The sequence below is a fragment of the Plecotus auritus genome (assembly GCF_963455305.1).
Source record: "Plecotus auritus genome assembly, chromosome: 3".
Lineage (NCBI taxonomy): Eukaryota > Metazoa > Chordata > Mammalia > Chiroptera > Vespertilionidae > Plecotus > Plecotus auritus.
Genome location: NC_137772.1, coordinates 99965874 through 99988575, shown reverse-complemented (window position 1 = coordinate 99988575; position 22702 = coordinate 99965874). Strand labels below are relative to the sequence as shown.

Here is a 22702-nt window from a genome sequence, read left to right as displayed (position 1 = left end):
GATATCATTGCAGGTTTCATACAATAATAAAATAAAGTATTTTTTAATTAATGCATAATTTTACTAAAGAATTGTGTGCCTTCACAAACTTGCCTCAACCACTTCCCCAGTCTTATTTCTTGTCACTTCCTTCTGCTCTCTGATCCCCCAACCCCCTCACTTACTCACGTTCTGGGTGCACAAGACCACAAGCCTCCAGAAAGTTCTATGCTATTTCACTTTTTGTTTTTTCTCGAACTATTTCTTCAATTGCTTTTGCCTTTATTTGTAAAACTTCTGGTTATTTTTCAAGGCTCACATCAAGAAGCATGCCCTTTGAATTTTTCCTACTGGACCCCACCCCCTTTCTTTCACAAAGTTTCTTCTGTATGTGTTTGCTTAATGCTTTGATCATGGAGTAAGTATAGCAGCAATAGTAATGTTTTCGTTTCAAGTCCTTATTTCCTGACAACCTGAACTCCTTCTCTATTCCTCCTAACACACAGTAGTTGCTAATGATATTTATTGAATTGCAATTCGTCACAAGTATTTTTTCTCAATTCCTCAGATATTCCTCGGAGCTTTTTCTTTGATTTCACTTATTAATATTTACTGAGTTTCTCCAGTGATTACTATGAGAGGAGATACAGTAATAATATAATATTTTGCATTCTACCTTGCTTCCTTCTTGCCAAAACACTATTCTTTATTTTGGCCTCAAAGCATTAAACAGACATTGACTTCAAGGAATTTAAGAAATTGTTCGATGACCATTGAAAACAAGCAAAATTATAATCTCATTATCTTAGTCTAAATATATTCATTGCGCTAAAACTTAGCTACACTTACCAAACTATGTACTTAATAATGAGCTTCTTTGATGACAAAGAGCAAAGGACTGTATATCATTAACTTTTACTTAGTCATTTTAGATTATCCTCAGAAAATTCTCAAGTCAATTTCTCTTTATTTCCTAAAGAGAAACCCCTCTGTGTGTATAAGAGATATAGCAAACAAATTTTAAAATCAGGTTAGGTAAAATAAATTAATAAATTTTCTTATAAGCTTATAGTTATGAAGTAAAATTTTTTGAAGTAAGATTATAAAGGCATTGGACTTTATGACTAATAGCAGATTTTATAGCAGAGTGACACTTAGATTAATCTAATGGTCTTCCTAGTGTTCTTTTGTGTGCTAGTTTCTCTACCCACAGATTATCAGCTAACGAAATGATGCTATTCCATCTGCATGTTAACCCTGCAGAAATAAAAATTAGAATTAGAGTTCACCAAAATATAAAACTAATTAGTATTGGCAGATTTCAAGACGTTTAAATTTCCTCATTTTGGTAGATGGCAGTGTACTTCTCAAATAAAAAGTGTTGCAGTTTCACATTGTTTTCATTTTGAAGTTCTAAAAAGTTATGACCTGATTAGATGTTCATCTTTAGGAGCATCTCCATACAGCTGCTATAACTGCTGGCACCCAGATGGCATCTCCAGATTGCTTCCCTCAGTTCCCTCCTGATTCAACTTCCTTATACTGTGCTATTGACAGTTCCTCTTGTTTTGGTTTGTCAATTTCAGTCATTACATAGTCTTCCCTGTAATTTCATAATCACTCCATCTTGTAAGATACCACAAACAGCAGAGGTGGGGAAAAAGACTTTCAATTTATCAGCTTAATAATAATAGCTAATACTATGTACTTCTGCTCACTTTGAATTGAGTATTTTGTGAGCATTTTTACTATATTAATGCATGTAGTCATCACAACAACCCAAGATTAGTTAATTCATTCAAATACGTATTTGATTAATTTTCTACAGTTGAATCAGTTTTGTATTAACTGCTGAATTCCAGGGGAAACCTCCTGGAGTAAACAGGCAGCAGACCATGGCACTATTTACACTTAAACCCTCGAGCTGAACTTGAATAATCAAAAATTTGTCCAAAAAATGCATCTGTATTATAATTGCTTTTATTAAACAGTCTATTATTTATCATCATCATCATCATCATCATCATCATCATTTATTTAGCCCCTCTATGCACTTGACTGAGTATTTGGTTTTTACCAATTTATTGACCTCTGCCTGAGTCACAAAACATGATCTCAAAAACCTTATTATCAGTCTTAGAAGATTAGAATATTTTTAGTAAAGTAGAACATTTTCTAATTGTTGACTGATAGACAGGAATAAGTTAAATAATTTAGTATTTAGACCCAAATACACATGTCTATAATCCTATATAATAAAAGCATAATATGCTAAGTGTCCAGTCATCCAGTCAGCCATTCAGCCAATCAAAGTGTAATATGCTAATGAATGCTAAGGCCACTCAACTGCTCACTATGATGTGCACTGACCACCAGGGGGCAGATGCTCTGACCGATAGGTTAACTTGCTGCTGGGTTCCAGCCAATCAGGACTGAGTGAAACAGGCCAGACATGCCCTGGAGCCCTCCTGCAGTCCCTCCCCATAGGCCAACCTCCTGCATCCCACCCCAGCCCCAATCATGCGCTGGTGGGGTTTCTTGGCCTGGCCTGTGCCCTCTCGCAACCCGGGCTGAGTGCACCGGGCCTCTAGTTATATAATAATGGCCAAATACAAGTATTCTAAAAACTGCAAAAGAATGAAAAATTGTTTTAATTGTGAGTTGAGGAATAGAGGTAAAAAGTACCCACTTACTGAGTTAAAATAAGTTTTGCTCAACTTCAGAGTCCTGCTTGCATCATCCCCACTTGCAAGTAAGTTCTAAGGAGGCTTGTTTCTCAAATATGGTTGGTTATTTTTTCTGGTGGAAAGAAAAGCTAACATGTGGAATTAAGGAACTAGCAAAGCCACCATTCTCTGGTTGCAGCATTGATTCTTGTTTTAGTCCATTTCCAGTTACATGGATGGATGGATGGTCTCTCTCTCTCTCTCTCCCTCTCCCTCTCCCTCTCTCTCTCTCTCTCTCTCTCTCTCTCCCTCTCCCCCTCTCTCTCTCTCTCTCTCTCTCTCTCTCTCTCTCTCTCTCACACACACACACACACACATACACACACACACACACACACACCTTGACTGGCTGAGCTAAAATGAAAAAGAGATTATGTTCTCCACAGGCAGAAAAGCCAAAACACCAAATTCAGCTGGCAAATTAATTATGCATGTGAATTGCTATCTCACAGATAATTTGTTTTCTTTCTTTCTCTGGTTGTACTTTCCTGAGGGAAGTGAATTAATGGAATAATGGCTTTGCACTTAATACCACCCTACATTTTTATCCCTGTCTTGTAGTTATCACTAAAATTTATCCAAACTGTGTATCCAAATGTATGAAGAGGTACACAAATGTATTTGTATAAAATTTGCATCTTCTTCCTTTTGGCGTAGGCAAAATTTAGAATTAGAACTACATCTTTGTTAGCTTCAGGTATAGCATTTTAAAATGTGGATCCTTGGCACCTCCTTGATATTACCAGCTCACATTTCCTTCACCAGGAAGGCCAGATTAAAAAGAGTGGAACAGACATTCCTTATAGGAAAAGCTATGTAATAGTGCAAAGTGAAAGTAAGAAAAAATGAGAAACAAGTAGGCAGCGTTATATTATTGAGCCTCCTTTCATCATCTAAAAAATGTGAAGTGAACTTTCCCTGTCATTTCCAATGCTATATAAACATTTAAAAATTTTTTGCCTTTGGATAGGTGGAATATTATAGGCAATCTTGGGGAGTTTTTCAGATTTTTTTCTTCCCTCAGTGTCTTTCAAGTTGAGATTTTTCATCAAAATATTCCCGATTCTCTGTTTCTTTCTTGTGATCACAGAAAAAGACAATTGAAACACAATCTATTGGGTGATCATATACAAGGGTAGGCAAAAGTAGGTTTACAGTTGTGAGTACTCAAAACACAATTTATTCTTGTATTCTTATTAATTATTGTATTATTTATTTGTATTACAACAGTAAACCTACTTTTTCCCACCCCTGTATAATGTATATGATATATAATGTATGTAGTATATGTAGTCAGTTTTTTAAAGTATGTTTTTATTGATTTCAGGGCAGAAAGGAGAGGGGGAGAGATAGAAACATCAATGATGAAAAAGTATCATCAGTCAGCTGCCTCCTACACACCCCCTACTGGGGATTGAGCCCCCAACCTGGGCATTGAGTCCCCAAACTGGGCATATGCCCTGACCAGGAACTGAACCATGACCTCCTGGTTCATAGGTCGATGCTCAACCACTGAGCCATACCAGCCAGGCAAAATGTCAGTTTTCTTAAAGCTGTGAGTCTGAGTGTGTGTCTGCAATTTCTGTTCATGAAACAAACAGATATGGTATAAAGAAGAGATCAAATTTGGAAGCAAATTTGGATTCATGTTTTAGCCTTTTACTATATGGGGAGTCTGAGCAAATGTCTTAAGCCATTGGAAGCTCAGTTTCCTCTATAAAATAAGGGAAAGTCCTATCTATTTCCCAGGTCTGTATTTGGTTTAATTTTCCCCTTCCTTTGATTTCATTACCCCATTTTATCAATCTATGTGTATATTTCACTCTTCTACACTCGCCATCACAGCTGACTCATTGAGTCCTTGCTATTTGCTAAGCATTTAATATATGTTAGTCTTATATTTCCATATAAAAGCTGCATAAGGTTGGTGTTATCATTGTCTTATAACAGATGACCAAACTGAGGTTCAGAGAGGGTCAAGTCCAATGTAAGTGCCAGAGCCAAGATTTACACCTTGTCTTTTCCCATTATATAGTCAGTTTCTTAAAGGTGCAAACACATGAATTTAAATGACATTGTCTCTTCTAACATCATTCAATAACTGCTTTCTAATAAGTCTAAATATTCCTTTCTATGATTGACTATTGGATAATTATTCCTAATGTCACATTTCCATTGGGCAGAGATCCCAACTCTACTTTTGATGGGTTTTCTGATATACCAAACATATTTGAAAAATAAGCAAATAAATACTTGATGATTTTATGGGACAAAGGCCTTAAAACTAGGGTTATGAAGGTATTAGACTATTTAGTTATTTAAATTTTTGACCAAAAAATGTTATAGCACATTCCATTGTAAGTTGGTATTGGTAATACTTGCCAATTAAACTGTGGCTTCAAACAAAGTGAAGGTAAGTACAGCCCATCAAATTAAAATTTTCTGCCTCAATTTATCCATAACTCCTCATTTTGTTGTGTGTGTGTGTGTGTGTGTGTGTGTGTGTGTGTGTGTGTGTTTCTGTGAATGGGCTTATCATTAGAGATTCTCAAAGAACTACTCCAAGGAGCCTATAGAAAATGAGGTCACATTATTAAGAATAATAGAAGCTTCTGTTGTCATTGCTAATATACAAACGTTGCTGCACATTGTCTCAGTGGTTTTCTAGCTCAAACTACAATAGAGAAAATGCCTGGAGAGTTAGGAAGTGAAGAGCAGATAGATGTAGAGCACAGGCTAACAGAATCAGTCCCCGAGCACTGGTGCACCCAAGAGAGGAGGCGTTATTGCCCCATGGTTCTCTTCACAGATATCCAAAGATCTCTTTTCTCTTCATGACTCATAATGGATGTGGTCAGGCTTTTCTTAACGTTGCTGTAATTTCCCCCCTCTGGCCATACTTTCTCAACTTTTAGAAGGTACTTTCCACCATCAGTATATTAGGTAAGGCTAAGTCTAGAACCTTTTGACCACTTAACATGAGATCAGCCAATACCAATGCTGCTGGCTTCTAGTTGGTATCATCTACCAATTGTCCAGTATCTTTTTGAGACTCACTTCTAGGATTCTTGATGAGAAACTTGACACCAGAGCCCAAATAAGCCAAGCTAAAAACATTTGAAGATAGAGCACAGATATGAAATCAAAATTTACATCTCCCAAACACCCGTAACACTCATGTAATTGCGGATTTTAGATGGTGATGCTACATAATATTTCATACAATTTATAGTGGAAATTTGGTTTGTTCCCCAAGATTATTTTGTAAGAGTTCTAGTTCTTTATGTTTCCCACCCTCCTTTCCTATTTCTCTTCCTTCCTTCCTTTGCCAAGCACAGTTTTGTGCAATTTAACACTTTGTCTCATCTAGTTCTAACACAACCCTGTGGAGTGAGCACTATAGTTGGATTATTAATATTCTCCTTTTACCTATGAAGAAACTGAAGCTCAGAAAATTGAAGTAACATGTACAAAACACACAGCAAGAAGCAGTTGCATTAGAAAATCCAGTTTTTTTACATGCCATGTTGCTTCCTAGTTCATTTTATATATGTATATCAAGCCTAATTTTATAAAGGAAGATAGGATCATTAGCATTTGGGTGAGATTTATGGAATGCCCAAAATGCCTTTCCACTGGCTTAGACTGGGAGGAAGGTCTTGAAACATGAGGAAGAAGAAACTCCTCCTCTTATTCTCTTGTTCATCCATATATCTAAGATGTAAAGTACATTTCATCTGTACTTTACTCTGACTGTATATCTCAAGGGGTATTTTAATCCTTAGGTTGTTTAACACTAATTTACTTCTGTTTTTCCCATACCGTGCATGGCTAGCCCAAACCAAGATTCAGAGGAACTTCTTCTCTTTTCAAACTGGTCACTGACTGCTTTGAGACTTTGAGGAGAAACTTCACTTTTCAGGGCCCACAATTTCCCATCCTATATAATAAAACCTTAATATGCAAATCGACCGAACGGCGGAACAACAGGTTGCTATGATGCGCACTGACCACCAGGGGTCAGACGTTCAATGCAGGAGCATCAGCCCCTCCCCACCCCCGAGAGGGAGGTGACCGGCAGCGGTGATCAGGGGGTGGGGCCAGCCAGCGAGCGCCCTGCTAGTTGCCTCCCACAAACCAGCAGTCAGACATCCCCTGAGGGCGCAGGCTGGGCTAAGGGACCGCCCCCCCCCCCCATGCACGGATTTCATGCACCGGGCCTCTAGTTTTCTAATATGTCTACTTCTCTCCCTCATTTTGCAGGTCTGTATTTTCTAAGTGGGAGATGGTAATAAAAGGAGGAAGCTATATACATATGAACAAATGAACATGGCTTCTAGGCAGAATCATTTTTTTAAAATATATATTTTTATTGATTTTTTACAGAGAGGAAGGGAGAGGAATAGAGAGTTAGAAACATCTATCAGCTTCCTCCTGCACACCCCCCACTGGGGATGTGCCCCACAACCAAGGTACATGCCCTTGACCAGAATCGAACCTGGGACCCTTCAGTCCGCAGGCTGACGTTCTATTCACTGAGCCAAACCGGTTAGGTCGAGGCAGAATTATTTTGTTGTTTGAGGAAAATAAGGAGTATTTTAACCAGTCAACTGCCACGTGTCCAAAACAGAAACCATCCCCATTTCTTCCATATGCGCTGGAATATTTACCAATTTAAGTTACCATAATTTTCTTTACAAACCCAGAGATATCACTAAGAAGTCTGATTTTAAAATTAGGCAACCTATAGACACTTACGGCGTACAAAGGGTTAATTGTATAAAGTGAATGCAAAAAGCATAGTAATTGAAGATATCAAGGAGAGCCTAAATCACCAAGGTTTCCCTTCTGGAAGTAAGAGCTAGTGAGAAAGGAAACCACAATACCACTTCTCCAAACTCTTCTGGAGTTTTACCTCCTGCATCCCTGGCCAGTCATGCTAAGCTCTTAAGAGCTCCCTTGGTGTGCTCCTTACTTTGCAGGGATATTTTCTCTTACATGGAGAAATGGAGTGCCCTTCACCATTCTGTTTCTTTGGAAAGTTCCTACTACTTTAAGATGTAACTTTCCCTTCTCTCCTCAGGCAGAGTTGAGTACTTCCTTCTCTGTGCTCCTATAACACTATGGTAAAAATACCTTTAAAGCAGCAATTTTCAACTGTTTTTATCCCATGGCACACATAAACTAGTTACTAAAATTCTGCGGCCCCCCAAAAAAACATTTTTTTGCTGATCTGACAAAAAAATAGGTGTAATTTTTATTCATTCACACAGGATGGCTATCGTTGTGTTGGCTGTTGTCATTTTTTTTATTTGACAATCTAAGAGAAAAGATATCTGTGCCCCTGACTAAGTAATCAGGTATTGTATGTTTTAAAAAGTCTTGCAGCACACCAGTTAAAAATTGCTGCTTTAAAGTATTCAGATTAGTGAAATCTTTAAGTTGTGTAATCATTTTTTGTCCACAGGACTGTGTGTCCCTCAAAAGCAAGTATTGATGAAGATAAGGAGTATTTGAATTACTTAGAGTGAAGATATCTTCATCTTTCTATCTCCACTATCTAGGAAAAGTCCAGCATTTGATTAAATATGAGTGGTTAACATATATAGCGGCTACTAGTAGAGAGGATCTTTTTGTCCACCAGAGGCAGGGAACACAGGCAGGAGTGGTCAAGACCAAGCTCGATGGTATTCATATTCTTCTCTTTAAAAAATATTTTTATTGATTTTTAGAGAGAGAAGAAGGGAGAGGGAGAGAGAGAAACATCAATGCAAGAGCAAAGCATGAATCAGCTGCCTCTTGCTCGCTCCCCTCACCCCCACTAGGGATCAAGCCCACAACTGGGGCATGTGGTCTGATGGGGAATCAAACCAGCAAACTTTCAGTGGCGTACAGGGCAACACCCAACCAACTGAGCCACCTGGCCAAGGCCATATTCTTCTTAACTCTTCCCTCAAGGTGTTGAGGAACTGAAGAAAAGATACATTTAAAATTTCTCAAAAGAGCTTAGGAAGAGCCCCAGTTGTAAGTAAAATCTTGCAGAAGTGGGTTTTAACTAACTTGAGGTCAGAGCTCAGTAGCCTGAGTAACCCCAAAGGAGAGCAAAGCAATTTGAGATACAAAAATCCAATGGCCAGAAGCACTAAGAAAGGTGCCACCGGCCAGGCCCACAGCTGTCTTGGCCTGCAGTGGGCAGGCAGTATCCGTGTTGCCACCACTAGGCTCTGGCGTAAGCAGGGAGCTTCCCCAGTTCATAGCAATGTGACCCTGGGCCACTTTTTTAAACCTCATTTTCCTCATCTATAAGGAGAAAATCCTAATAATGCTCCATAGGATTATGGTGAGAATTAAATATGATCCCATATAATAAAACCCTAATATGCAAATCGACCAAACAGCGGAAAGATCTGCAGAACCACTGGTCGCTATGACGCTCACTGACCACCGGGGGCAGACGCTCAACGCAGGTGCTGTCCCCTGATGGTCAGTGTGCTCCCACAGGGGGAGTGCAGCCCATCCAGAAGCCTGGCTCGTGGCTGGCGAGCGCAGCAGCGGTGGGGGGAGCCTCTCCCGCCTCAGCTGCAGGCGGGTGGTAAGGAGCAAGGGGTCCAGTACTGCGAGAGGGATGTCTGACTGCTGGCTTAGGGGGACATCCACCAAGGGGTCCCACACTGTGAGAGGGCACAGGCCAGGCTGAGGGATGACCCCCCTCCAATGCACGAATCTTGTGCACCTGGCATCTAGTAATGTATATAAAACATTTAGCACTGAGTACCATTCAGTAAACATTAGCTGGTCTTCTCATTTGTCCTTCAGCTATTGTTTCCTCTGACTCCAGTATAGATAGCCTTTCTACAGAGAGAATATAGATTAATCATCCTACATGAATAAGGATAAAGACTGATCTTTAAGCAATCTCCTTCTCATCTGTGGAAATCCAAGTCAAATGTCCCTGGTGGAGGGCCATGAATGGCTGTCCATAGAAGAGCTATTTTCCCCCTTTCTGTGGATCTAAAAAGTCCCCCTGTATTCCAGTGACTGGTGTCTCTCTTCCCTACTCAATAGTCAGGGTCACATTTTATCTTTGTGTCACCAGCATCTAACGCAGGGCCTGGCATATATGATAGGTATTTGACAGATTTTTATTGAAAGAAGAAATATACAATATATGAATTGGTTTATGGCCAATTTAGACATAAGAATTTAGACATTTAGAATTTCCAGAGGATGAATTTCATAATCCAGATAGTGATCTGTAAATTGCATTCAGATCAACTTTAGCACCCATTCCCAGTGATTACCTGGACACTGAGTTCATGCTTCCTGGCTTGGTTTTATCCTCCTTTCAGTCACTGCTCCATCTCCACAGTCCCTTTCCTTCCACCTCAGCAGGACTCGGATCAGAGTCAGACACTGTGTACTTAGAGACCCATTGCCAAGCATCACCGGCAGCCAACAGGGTTTACAGAAACAGCTTGAAGAAGCCTAGTTCCAGGCTGTACCACCTCGGCCAGAAATCTCAGGTTGTTGTCAGGGAGGGGCCAGGGTGAATTCCATGGTTAGTTTAAAGACTGTCTAAGGAAACTTGCTGCTCTTCAGTCCCCATAACTATTCATCAGTCATTCCTCCAGCCAAGTGGTTTCATGTAAACTTGAAGCATTCACTTGCCTTGTCCTGGGAGTTTGTACCTTTCAATGGGAGGGATATTATAAGTATGTACAGCAAGAACATAATTATTAAACTCCTCAGAGAAGGCGACAATCGACTTCTAGGTCCCTGTATATCATTAGTTTACGGTTGCTTTGTTCATGTCTACAACTCATTTCCTGAGCATCTGCTATATGCCAGGTAATGAGGAGACACTGTGAGGTGACTTACAGTTTGTGATCTCATAATGTGCTGGAAGACATGGATATGGGCACAGGTGCCATGCCACAGAGGTCTGAACCAGATTTCAAAGGAGGAAGGGCTCACTGACCCCCACCCAACAGCCAGAAGACCAGAATGTCTGAAACCATGCTGATTGTTTTTATAAGTCTATGGGTGTGATTTTAGTATTCACCTGTGAATTTGGCATTGTGTCTTTTGAAGCATTGTGCCTGAGGGTAAGTTATTTTAATGTGGTTTGATTTGTGTTGCTTAGGAAATTCAGAAGGCCATCATGCAAAGTTAAGAATGAATATACAGATAAATACAGGAGACATTAACCTTGCCTTGATCACTGTAAATTAGACAGTGCCAATAGTATGTGCATATAGATTTGGCATATGGTGTTTGTAACCTGAACCTAAACAACACCTTCTCAATGCCTAGCTTAAGTTTTTCTTCATATACAGGAGACATACATGAAATTATACTCATAAGCTATATGAAATCATGAGGGAATTATACTTATTATATGTTGAGTAGGTCTTAAAGAACAGCACTTCCTATTAGACTAAAAACTTATTATAAAGGACAGAGAAGAAATAAGGAGACCTGAATTCCAGATCCAATGAGGTCGTTGACACTAGGCATATCCTTTAGCTTGGTTGTCATTTCACTCTTCTGTGACAGAAGAAAAGTGTCCAGACAGATAATCTCTGAGGTCCCTTCACCTCTACATTCTATGGCTCTGTTATTCTTACATTATCATTTAAAGAACATGGCACAGACCCAGAATATAGCAAAGAAAACTATTAAAGATTTGGAAAGTAAGCCTCCAAAACCAGGTTAAAAGAAATGTTTAGAAGCCCAGTGGCAGTCATCAAGGCATGTGACAGAATTTTTATGAATTGAGCAGCTTCTATTATTCCCTCTGAGAATAGCCCAGAGAGAGGGAGCTTGAATCGTATCAGAATAGATTTAGGTTACAGAGTAGGGATATGAGACACCAGAGAGGTGTAGAGTTTCTGTATTTGGATATTTTTAAGAAAATAGTGGATGGTTTTCTTTCTGGGACAGTTTGCATGCAGTCTTGCCTAGAAGCTAGGAGGGAATTGCATCAGCATGCTGTATGTAGCCACATCCCAGAAGCTGCTCTGGTAACCTTACTGAGCTGTGCTGAGCAGCTGAGCAGTGGCCATCTGCTTCGGTCAGTGAGAAGAATGCATGTGAACTGAGCTTTACCTGCTGCTGAGGTAAGAGCAGGATCCAGGTGGGGATGGTAGATGTTGGGTGTATTTCGGAGGAGGCACCTCCCAGAGAAGGGCCAAGGCCACAGCTCCTGAAAGCCCCTGCCCCTGTTTCTAGGCTCATTTGAAATACACCACAGCCAGACACTAACTTGTGCATACACTTGTCAACTGGTGAATGGACTTTTGGAATTTTTTAATTGGGAGGGATTTAATCTCTCAATCTATAGATGAGGAAATGAGGCTCAGAGAGGCAAAATGGAGTCTGGTGTTACACAGGTCTCCCAACCCACAAGTTTGGCACTTTCTCCCACTCCCTGCTGGATATTTCAGTTAGGGTGTCCTTGGAGATGTACAAGTGTGTAAGTTCTCTGAATGCCTTTATTGTGTGGGCTGAGTTAGATGTTTGACCATTTTAACTTTTTGATAAGTTTTTGTGCTAATTTCTTACTCTTATCTAATATTTTCCCCTTTAACCGCGTGTTTACCCTTTTTGTTTATTTATTTTTATCTTAATAACCTTTTTCAATAAGTGAGCTGTAATCTCTGTGTTCCATTTGAAACTTGACATGTAACTGTGGGCTCATGAAGTCCCAGCCTTTTTAACTCCTATGTGTGTAGCCCAGTAACCGGAGCAGTGCTCATGGATGGAGTGAAAGAATGAATGTATGAACAAATGAGTGACATCTGGTATTGAAGTGATTATGTAATAGTGGATAATCAACTAGCCCATATTAAAAGTCAACTTTTTTAAAAGATCCAGGGATACTCCGAGCTTTCAATAGAGGAAACTCTGGATCTTAAAGTCCTGGTGAAATGAAAGGTAGCTGTGGAGTTTCAAGACATTAACACTAGGAGTATCATCATTTACAGCCAAGGGAGAGATACCGAGGCAATGAGGGCCTCCCAACCTGCAGCCTGGAATATTCCTTTTGCTTGCAAAAGGTTTGTTCTCTATCACATTCTTCATAGAAAACAGAGGTGTTGGGGGTATGCTGGGTGAGAGGAGAGAGGCTGTGGCACTCCTTAGCTGGTGACAGAGCCACGCTCTGTATGCTGTACTATATACAGCTTCAGAAGCCCCTCAATGCAGTGATCAAACTACAATGGCTCCCAGAGTAACATTAGGCACATCAAGTTTGGAGAAATCTGGATTGTTGGCTTCCCATGACTGTTTACATGGCCCAAGATAGTGAGAGAAAGGGCCGCTGAGTCTGTGCTGTGAATAGCCTTCCTTGGCCTTGCTCCTCTCCCTCTGAGACTGAAGAGACAAGAATTCCATACTCTGAAGTAGTCCCTGGAAGAATCAATGAATGTGCAGGGAGAAAAAAAATAATATGAAGGAAATTTTGACTTGACGAAATAATTCATAAGAGCCCTTTAAGTGGTTATCTGTATTTGAAACCATTTATAATTATTTGGTTTCTTTTAAAAAAGTCATTTTTAAAATACATTTTCAGAATCATCTTTTATGGAAAGTTTTGGTATATCTGTTACCTATAGGCAAGTGGCATCCCAAGAATATATGGTAAATTACTCATAGTTAGACCCCCCTAAAATGGTCTATGTTGTGAAATGAAGGGAACAGGAATAGGTGGAAGTAAAGCTCCTTTGTTATCTAAGTTTCTAAAAAATTTAAAGGTCTTTTATTTTGTGTTGAAGTCCTATGTACTTTATGTTTTACTTCTTTAGTCATCATAGTCTAGCTTTAGAGATTGCAATATTGATCATGTTCTAGATTACATGTTGTTTTGGATTACTCACTGTTCATTGAGGTGTTCGGAAGTGGTACAATTTCCCCCTGGATACACACTGAAATTATTGAGATAAAGCTAGGAATTTAGGTCCTGAGTTTCCAGTTTTACTTTACTCACTGTGTCAAGTTGCAGGAAAAGTAGGGCACATTCAAAAGAGTCCCTTGGCAATGTGATGCCAGGTTACAAGTGCATCCCTGATCCTGGCAGTTATATAATTGGGCATCAATATATTGAATCAAAGCACTGACCAGCACAGCACTATCACCTTTCAGAAACAATTCCATCCCATGAGCATTTCTCTCTGGATAGGTCACCTTTTACCATTCTTTCAGCTTCTTTTCATTATTTGTTTTCTCAGAGAAAATTCAGCTTACAGTTTTACATTTATTTTACAGGACATATTTCCTTTTGTAAGTTCTATAGCACTGTATTCTATAGTAAGAACCTGCAAATAGTTTCTATATTCAGACTTCAGGAATTGGAGTCAATTGCTTTTATCATAAGACGTCATTCTCAGAAATTTGCTTTTACTACCAATTGGAAAATACCAGCCTCCTTTAAGTAGGGACTCAAAACTTACCAACTTAGAGAAATGAATAGGTTTTGTCACTTTTGCCATTTGAGGGGTTATTTGATGTTCTTATGATGTTAAAAATAATCTTATAACAATGAACAACCAGTGCTTTATTTGGCCAAATGTCATGGGTTTCTATAACTATTGACTTAATAAATTTAATTGCTCACAGAAAAACTAGCAGCCAGATGTCACTTAGAGAATGGGTTGAGATTTTTCTTCTTAGATTTTGTGTTGAAAATCCTATTGCATGTTTCACTTCTTTAGATTTGGGCAGTGATTCAAAAATGCGTTTCCAAAATTCACCACTGATTTACAAGAGACCTTAAAATGGTTCCAGGCCGGGCATAGTCAGATAATGCAGTCATTAAAAAAGGTCACACTTCCTGCAGGAACAGTAGAGCAGTGCTGAAGAAATGGCTCTTGGAAGGCACATGCCTTTCACTTTTTTCAGGCTCCAAATGCTTCAACAAGTCCCATTACTATAGTGACTTCACTAGAGTCTGCTGCCAATATGGTGGCAGTAATTTGCAAACTGAAACACTCACCGATTGGCTTTATGAATTTTACCAACATTATTATAACTCATACCTTCAAATATGTATGCATTAAAATGGGTGTATTTTTTCCGGGCAAACACATTAATAGATTATGTAAAGGACCTAATATTTTATTCTAACCCCATTAATATCCTTCTTAGAAATGGTCTGATCTGCATGTTAATGACGTTGTCCTCCTGTTTCTCTGCTTTGTGAAAATGCTGCTATTTGCACACCCAGTTCAATCATTTCTCAGTTATGGTCTGTAATGGTCCTTTTAATGGTCCCTCCATCCTTTTGCTGCTCTTTTAACCAGCAACTGAGTTGACCTGGCATTGCTTTAAGAACTTGTACATAAACAAAGCATTTTATTTCATTGGACCTTCAGGCTCCTTATCTATAAAATTATTCCTTAGATTCCTTCTGTCTCTAAAAGTTGGGTTGTGTTTCCAGGACTTTCTGCTCATTCTGATGGTAAAGGCAACTTTGTGTTTCTTTGTGCCCAAGAAACAACAAACAGTATTATAGTAACTTAGGCTGTTGACTATTCATTTTCCAATTCACCTTTTAAGCTATTTCAAGCTACTCTCTTTTCCTTTAGTTATTAAATCACTGATGTGTTATAGATTTTTAAAGTTTGCAGACTGTCTCATTATATGGCTTCTCTGAGCTGAACCTATTTATAGGTCTACTAGAGGCCCGATGCATGAAATTTGTGCATGGGGGGAGGGGAGTGTCCCACAGCCCAGCTTGCACAATCTCCAATCTGGGACCCCTCAAGGGCTGTCTGACTGCCCGTTTAGGCCCAATCCCACCGGGACTGCTGGCTCCCAACCGCTTGCCTGCTTGCCTGCCTGCCTGCCTGATCACCCCCTATCCACTCCCCTGCCAGCCTGATCAATGCCTAACTGCTCCCCTGCCAGTCTGGTCCCCCTGAACTGCCCTCCCCTGCCAGCCTGGTCGCCCCCAACTGCCCTGCTCTGCCAGCCCGGTCACCCCAACTGCCCTCCCCTGCAGGCCTGGTCCTCCCTAACTATCCTCCCCTGCAGGCTTGGTCTCCCCCAACTGCCCTCCCCTGCTGGCCCAGTCACCCCCAATTGCCCTCCCTTGCCAGCCTGGTCACCCCTAACTGACCTCCCCTGCCGTCCTGGTCACCCCTAACTGCCCTCCCCTGCAGGCCTGGTCGCCCCAACTGCCCTCCCCTGCAGGCCTGGGTCCCGCCTAACTGCCCTCCCCTGCTGGCCTGATCACCAACAACTGCCCTCCCCTGCAGGCCTGGTCACCCCTAACTGCCCTCCTCTGCTGGCCATCTTGTGGTGGCCATCTTGTGTCCACATGGGGGCAGCCATCTTGTGTGTTGGAGTGATGGTCAATTTGCATATTACCTCTTTATTATATAGGATTTGTAAAATGTGGTTATTCGGATGCTCAGATTTTTCATCTTCAATTACCTGGCATGGCTTAAAAGCATTATTTTACATTATATTACACTAGAGGCCTGGTTCACGAAATTCATGCATGGTGGAGGGGAGTGTCCATCAGCCCAGCCTGCACCCTCTCCAATCTGGGACCCCTTGAGGGATGTCCAACTGCCTGGTGGGATTGGGCTTAAATGGGCAGTCGGACATCCCTCTCACAATCCAGGACTGCTGGCTCCCAACTGCTCACCTGCCTGCCTTCCTGATTGCCCCTAACCGCTTCTGCCTGCCAGCCTGATCACCCCCTAACCACTCCCCTGCCAGCCTGATTGATGCCTAACTGCTCCCCTGCAGGCCTGGTCACCCCTAACTGCCCTCCCCTGCAGGCCTGGTCCCCCCCAACTGCCCTCCCCTGCAGGCCTGGGTCCCTCCCAACTGCCTTTCCCTGCAGGCCTGGTCACCCCCAACTGCCCTTCCTTGCTGGCCATCTTGTGGTGGCCATCTTGTGTCCACATGGGGGCAGGATCTTTGACCACATGGGGGCAGCCATCTTGTGTGTTGGAGTGATGGTCAATCTGCATATTACTCTTTTATTAGATAGGATAGAGGCCTGGTGCACGGGTGGGGGCCAGCTGGTTTGCCCTGAAGGGTGTCCCGGATCAGGGTGGGGGTTCCCTTGGGGCGTGGGGTGGCCTGGGCGAGGGGTCTGTGGTGGTTTGCAGGCCGGCCACGCCCCCTGGCGACCCAAGCGGAGGCCCTGGTATCTGGGGTTTATTTATCTTCTACAATTGAAACTTTGTAGCCTGGAGCAGAGCCAAGCCTTCTGCTTGCTCCGAGGTGGCAGCCATTTTTTTTTTTTTTTTTTTTTGATTTATGTATCTTCTATAATTGAAACGTTGCAGCCTTAAGCAGAGGCCTGAGCCGGCCACATTGTGCAGAAGGTTGGCTTCTTCCATCACCAGGGGCAACCCTAGCCTCCTGCTCTTTCCAGCTTCGTGGCTGTAGCCATTTCTGTTTGGGTTTATGTATCTTCTATCATTGAAACTTTGTAGCTTTGAGTGGAGGCCTAGGCCGGCAAGGGCAGGCCGAAAGCGTGGCTTCCTCCATTGCCGGGGAAACTCAAGCCTCCCTCCTGCTCTCTGTGGCTGTAGCCATCTTGGTTGGGTTTATTTGCATATTTGCTCCTGATTGGCTGTTGAGCGTGGCTATTGGGCGTGGCTGGTAGGTGTAGCGGAGTGATGGTTAATTTGCATATTACTCTTTTATTAGATAGGATTTAAAGTAATGCTTTTTTTCTCTTTCTAGGTCTTTTTTTTTTTTTTGTACATATTTTATTATTTTTTTACAGAGAGGAAGGGAGAGGGATAGAGAGTTAGAAACATCGATGAGAGAGAAACATCAATCAGCTGCCCCCTGCACACCTCCTACTGGGGATGTGCCCACAACCAAGGTACATGCCCTTGACCGGAATCGAACCTGGGACCTTTCAGTCCACAGGCCGATGCTCTATCCACTGAGCCAAATCAGTTAAGGTTCTTTCTAGGTCTTTTATTTGAATTGGGCGATGCAATTTTTAGGTTAAAATGTTTTCTACTTTTTCACGATAGCATGATCTTTTTTTTTTTCCACCTCAAAATGTAAGTCTTTTCTTCCTTGGACCTGCTCTTGACCCTTAAAATGTATTCTCATTTTTTGTATTTCTGCCTTTTCTTGTATTTCTCACCAGTCTCTTACAGTGGTCTAAAATCTACAACTCTTAGGTCAAAGGATAGGGCCAAGTTTTGATTTAGAAATCCCTTTCATTCTCTTTACTTTTCACATTGTTTTATGCTTTTCAGGTAATTAGGTCATTGTAGACATGCCTCACATGAAATGAAGAACAGTGCCTGGCTTGTAGTAGGCATTCTTTAAATATTTGTTAAATGGATGAATTTATTTCATAATCTTATGAACATTCATGAACCAAGAGATGTTAAGACACCTAAAGCCTAGAAATTAGGGCTGGCCAGCTCTAGGACTTAGAACAGATTTTACCAAAAGCCTTGTTAAAATATAATGGGGGAGAGCCTTCTCTTAATACATACATAGAGTTTTGGTAGAGAGTATAAAGGAGAATCAAGCCAAATTAGTCACCAGAATTTAGTAAAGTATACAAAGTTATATGCTAATTTCTTAAAACAGAAGCCTTGATTTCTGTTTTAATATATGAAAGCAAAAGCTTCCTAAATTAGAATACCTAGATATGTTCTCTATATTACAGTTATTTTTAATCTTCCCTGGGTTATACATATTAAAGGTACTTAATGAAAAATTCAGAGTGAATGAATGGAAGGATGAAATGAGTGTCAAACAGAAATGTGAAGGCATTGAACCAGAATAGACATCATGGGAGAGGAGAAAAGATTGAAGTTGGAATCCTGGCTGCTCTTTTACCTACCTGTGTAATCTGAGATAGTGTACCTTAATTTCTCTGAGCTTCTGCTTCCTGCTCTAAAAAGTGAGAATATATATACTTATGCCACTAGCCTTCATTGATGGAAGTTATAAAAAAAAAAAAAAAAAACACAAAATTATGTTTACTACATCCCCCAAGTGTCTTCATTTTGAGGCCTGGGTAAAGGTATTACTATCAACCTTATTTCTGCAGCCTAAGTAAATTGGTTTTGTTTGTCTCATATAAATAGAGTAAATTATGTAACTGATGATGTTTTCTTTTTTGCATTAATTTCTGGAGAACATGGAACTAGATTTTCAGCCCACTTCTGGCAAAATATGCAGTCCTAACCATGTATTTGAAGTATTAACACTCTTCTCTGCCAACATCTTATTTCTCCTCACAGATTACATAATCTTATTGGCTTAGTTCTTAAATCTAGATATATCTTTGTAACCTGGCTCAAATTGTTTTTGAAACAAGACAGGAAAAAGAAGGAAGAAAGAAAAAAAAATACAGGAGGGAGGTAGATAGAAAGACAGGCAGACAAAAAGGAAGGAATGGAAGTGAGGAGAAGACAAGGCAGTCGGATAGCCAGGCCCTACCTCTGAGGGTTATTGTGATATATAAATGAGATTGTGTTTGCTTATACAGTTAAGGCCTCAACATTTTCTATTTTCCTTCAGAGAACCCAGTGGACCAAGGCCTCTTTAAATAGATAAGGTAAATAATAATAAAATTAATTTTTATTGATAGTAAAATATATGTTTAAGGAATTTTAAAAATAACTATCTATATATTTAATTCCACAATTTTTAAATGATGCTCCCTGGAGTTTGCACTGGTACATAAGGTGACAAGGAGGTGGGATAGTGGAGGCAGGAGGACATTTGGGTTTTTTTCAACCAAAGGCTCCCAGAATTGATTTTGTGGTTTTGTTTTCATTTGTTCACTTTAATTTACATGTAAAGTTTCTGTTAACAAATGATCACATGGGGGGAAAAAAGTTTGATAGCACTGATATATGTACATGACAGGATAGTAAGTTGGGGAATTATGGATGTGGATTTACAAAATTAAGCATAATGCATTTTTGGCCTGCAGATTTAAGTGTTAAAATTGTTTTCATTTTTGTGTGCCTATTGGTTGCCACTAGGAACAAGTACAGCATTATAGAATAATGTAACAATGTAGAAAAGGAAATCAATTTAAATCATCCTGTCACAAATTTAAAATATTTTTTTAAATCAGTAGTTTCACTAACATGCCCAAAATATAATTATAAAAATACCCCATCCTCTACACTCCAACCCACCCCACCAGGAAATCCAGTAAGATTTAGTGGAAGTCCTATTTGAAACACACTGGTGTGGATTAGCTAGGGGCATTATATTCTCCAATATAAACCATTTTCTGTTTCATTCTCTTTCTACCCACCCAAGGCAGCAATAATGCACAGGAAAAGAGAAGTAACTCCAGCACTGGCATTACATTTCTCAGCAAAACTGGCCTTTCTGAGAAGAGAACACCTAAAAGCCCCTCGGATTCCCATATATAGATTATGAGTCAAATTTTCTTCCTTTTTCCCTAAATGTTTATAGAACTTTGATAACACCCTTGTAAGTTATAAAATGTATCTGTATTGGCCAAACATATTAATTTTCAATATGAACATGACAATGTGTCTAAAGACATCTAGATAAAAGTAAAGTGGGATTTTTTTTTAGTTGTATATTGCTGTGTAGCAAACTACTCCAAAGTTTAGTGATTTAAAACAATCCTGTTATCATCTCTCTTGACTCTGTTGGTTTAATGGGTACAGCTGGGTGATTCTTCTGCTCCATGTGATGTTAACTGGGACTCTGGACACCTGGGGGTTCAAATGGGCTGAAACATCCAGGATGGCCTCGTCAGGTGGCTGGCAGTTGAAACTGCCTGTCAGCTGGGAGCACAGCAGGAACTGTTAACCAGAGCATCCAGTTCCCCTTCATTGGCTTCTGCATGTGACGTGGACATCTCACTGCATGGCAGTGAGAGGAACATCCCAAGAATGAGCATTCCAAAAGGAAGAAAACAGAAGTTTCTCATTGAGACATGGATTTTCTATCCTTCTAAATGGTCAAGGCAGTCACAGGATCAGCCCAGGTCCCAGAAGAGGGAAATCAGCTCTGCTCCTGATGTAAGCAGCAGTCTGTACATAACAGGGAGAGGAAAGACTGGTGAGGGCCATCTTTGGACACCACCATATGGAAGGTTAAAAAAAAACACAAAACTATTTCTTACACTTTTGAAAGATAGTTATAAATCATGAGGGATGCAGAGAAATAGTTCTTCACTTAATAAATGGAAATTGCTTTTTAAAGAAATTGGCACATTAAGAATTAATATGCACAACAGTCATTCCTTATGTTCTCCCCCTCTGCAGATCTGTTGCCTAAAGCAATAAAAAATGGCCAGAGGATCAGTGTCTGATGAAGAAATGATGGAGCTCAGAGAAGCTTTTGCCAAAGTTGGTGAGTAGATCTGGTACTTCAAGTGGCACAATTCTCTTCTTTATTGACTTCAGGACAGATTCATTGAAATGGTAAAATGAAAAAAAATAGCAGAAGTAGCAAGAATACAATGGTATTGGTTAAAGGAGTTAGGGAATTTAATTATGAAAGATATCTTTTAAGAAAATGCTTCTTTCTCTATCAAAACATGGAATATGGACCCTTTATTACTGTAGCTTTTCCTGGAAATGGCTCTTAAGTCTCATCTTTTTATTGCATCTACTTTCTTTGTTGTTGTGTTTTCTATGTGGTTTTTTTTTTTTTGTATATTTTATTTATTTCATACTTTTTCTTTTTTTATCATATCATTTTTAAAATTTTTTTTTCACAAACGAAGCTTGACAATTTGGAAATCCCTTTGTACAGTTTATAAAATAATGACTTCTAAATGAAGGCCTGGGTTCACCAGCAGACCAAGCAATTATGTAAACAATTTCTGTTCACCCTGTCATTGCATTTTCAAGTCAAATTGCTTCCATAGGGTGGAACAGCACTACATATGATGCATATCTTTGAAACATTAGCCATCAGACATGGTAGGTTGCCAGGCACCTGACATCCCAATGAAAAGGAAGGCATCCTGTGTTATGTTTTTACTTCTGATTTACACTCAGAGGAGAGTCAGCTGAAAGACAGAAGTGCTGCAGGGTCAATTGTATTCTTGTATCATTTCTCCTGCGTTCAGTGGTGTTTATTCTCTGATTTCTCATACTTTTTCTTACTCCTTATCTCTTTTTTATGATTTATTATTATTTTCTTGTCTGGTTTTATTAGAGTCCCTTTAGATTCTGTTACCAAACCTCTATTTTGAATTTATGACTCCTAGATGTTGGAAGTGATGTGAAGGAACATATCCAACTGCAATAGGCCTCTTGTGAGAGTCCAACTCTTGCACGGGGTCAGGTCATCACCCCTGAATGATTACTGTGCTGCCTGCTCACTTCACTCACCTCTCTTCATGCTATTAGTTGAATTGCTCTGAAACTATGGTTTGTCATTTGCCTTACAGATACTGATGGGAATGGGTACATCAGCTGCAATGAGTTGAATGACCTGTTCAAGGCTGCTTGCTTGCCTCTGCCTGGATACAGAGTGAGAGAAATAACAGAAAACCTGATGGCTACAGGTGATCTGGACCAGGATGGGAGGATCAGCTTTGATGAGTTTATGAAGGTATGATGCATAATACAAGGAGATGCATTTGAAACTTGGAACTTTAATTCAAAAAAATATACAGAAATGCATTTCCACTCTCCTTGATTCAACATTACATATTTTTTGTGGTTTTCTTAATCACATATTGGGTTTCTATAGATACACTAGGGGCCCAGTGCACGAATTCCTGCACTTTGAAAGGAACAGTGGGCCAGGAGTCTGTTGTAGGCACAGGGGCGGGCTTGGCCCATCCTCCACGCCCCAGCCCGGCCCCTCCTGCTGTGGCCCCCAGTCCCCTGTCTGCTGGCAGCCCCACTCCCGCCACAGCCACTCCCACGTGCTAACAGCGCCAGCTCCGCTCCCACCCACTGATAGCCTGGAGTGATTGGGGCCAGCGCCAGCAGCGGTGCAAACAGGGCCAGCGCTGTCAGTGGGTGCGAGTGACAGCTGCTGCC

The 22702-nt window shown here is 40.4% G+C and overlaps 1 protein-coding gene across 2 annotated transcripts in view; it reads left to right on the top strand.

Annotated features, from left to right (window-relative positions):
• The window catches only part of LCP1 (lymphocyte cytosolic protein 1), a 65015-nt gene that overhangs the window by 2419 nt on the left and 39894 nt on the right, over positions 1-22702 (top strand). The window contains exons 2-4 of one of the 2 annotated variants that reach the window (XM_080660555.1): positions 19227-19263; positions 20966-21053; positions 22102-22265. In XM_080660555.1, the coding sequence (XP_080516681.1) occupies positions 20990-21053; positions 22102-22265 (228 nt within the window). In that variant the 5' untranslated portion in view covers positions 19227-19263; positions 20966-20989. The remainder of the gene's footprint in view (positions 1-19226; positions 19264-20965; positions 21054-22101; positions 22266-22702) is intronic. The other variant, XM_080660554.1, reaches the window with a different exon arrangement.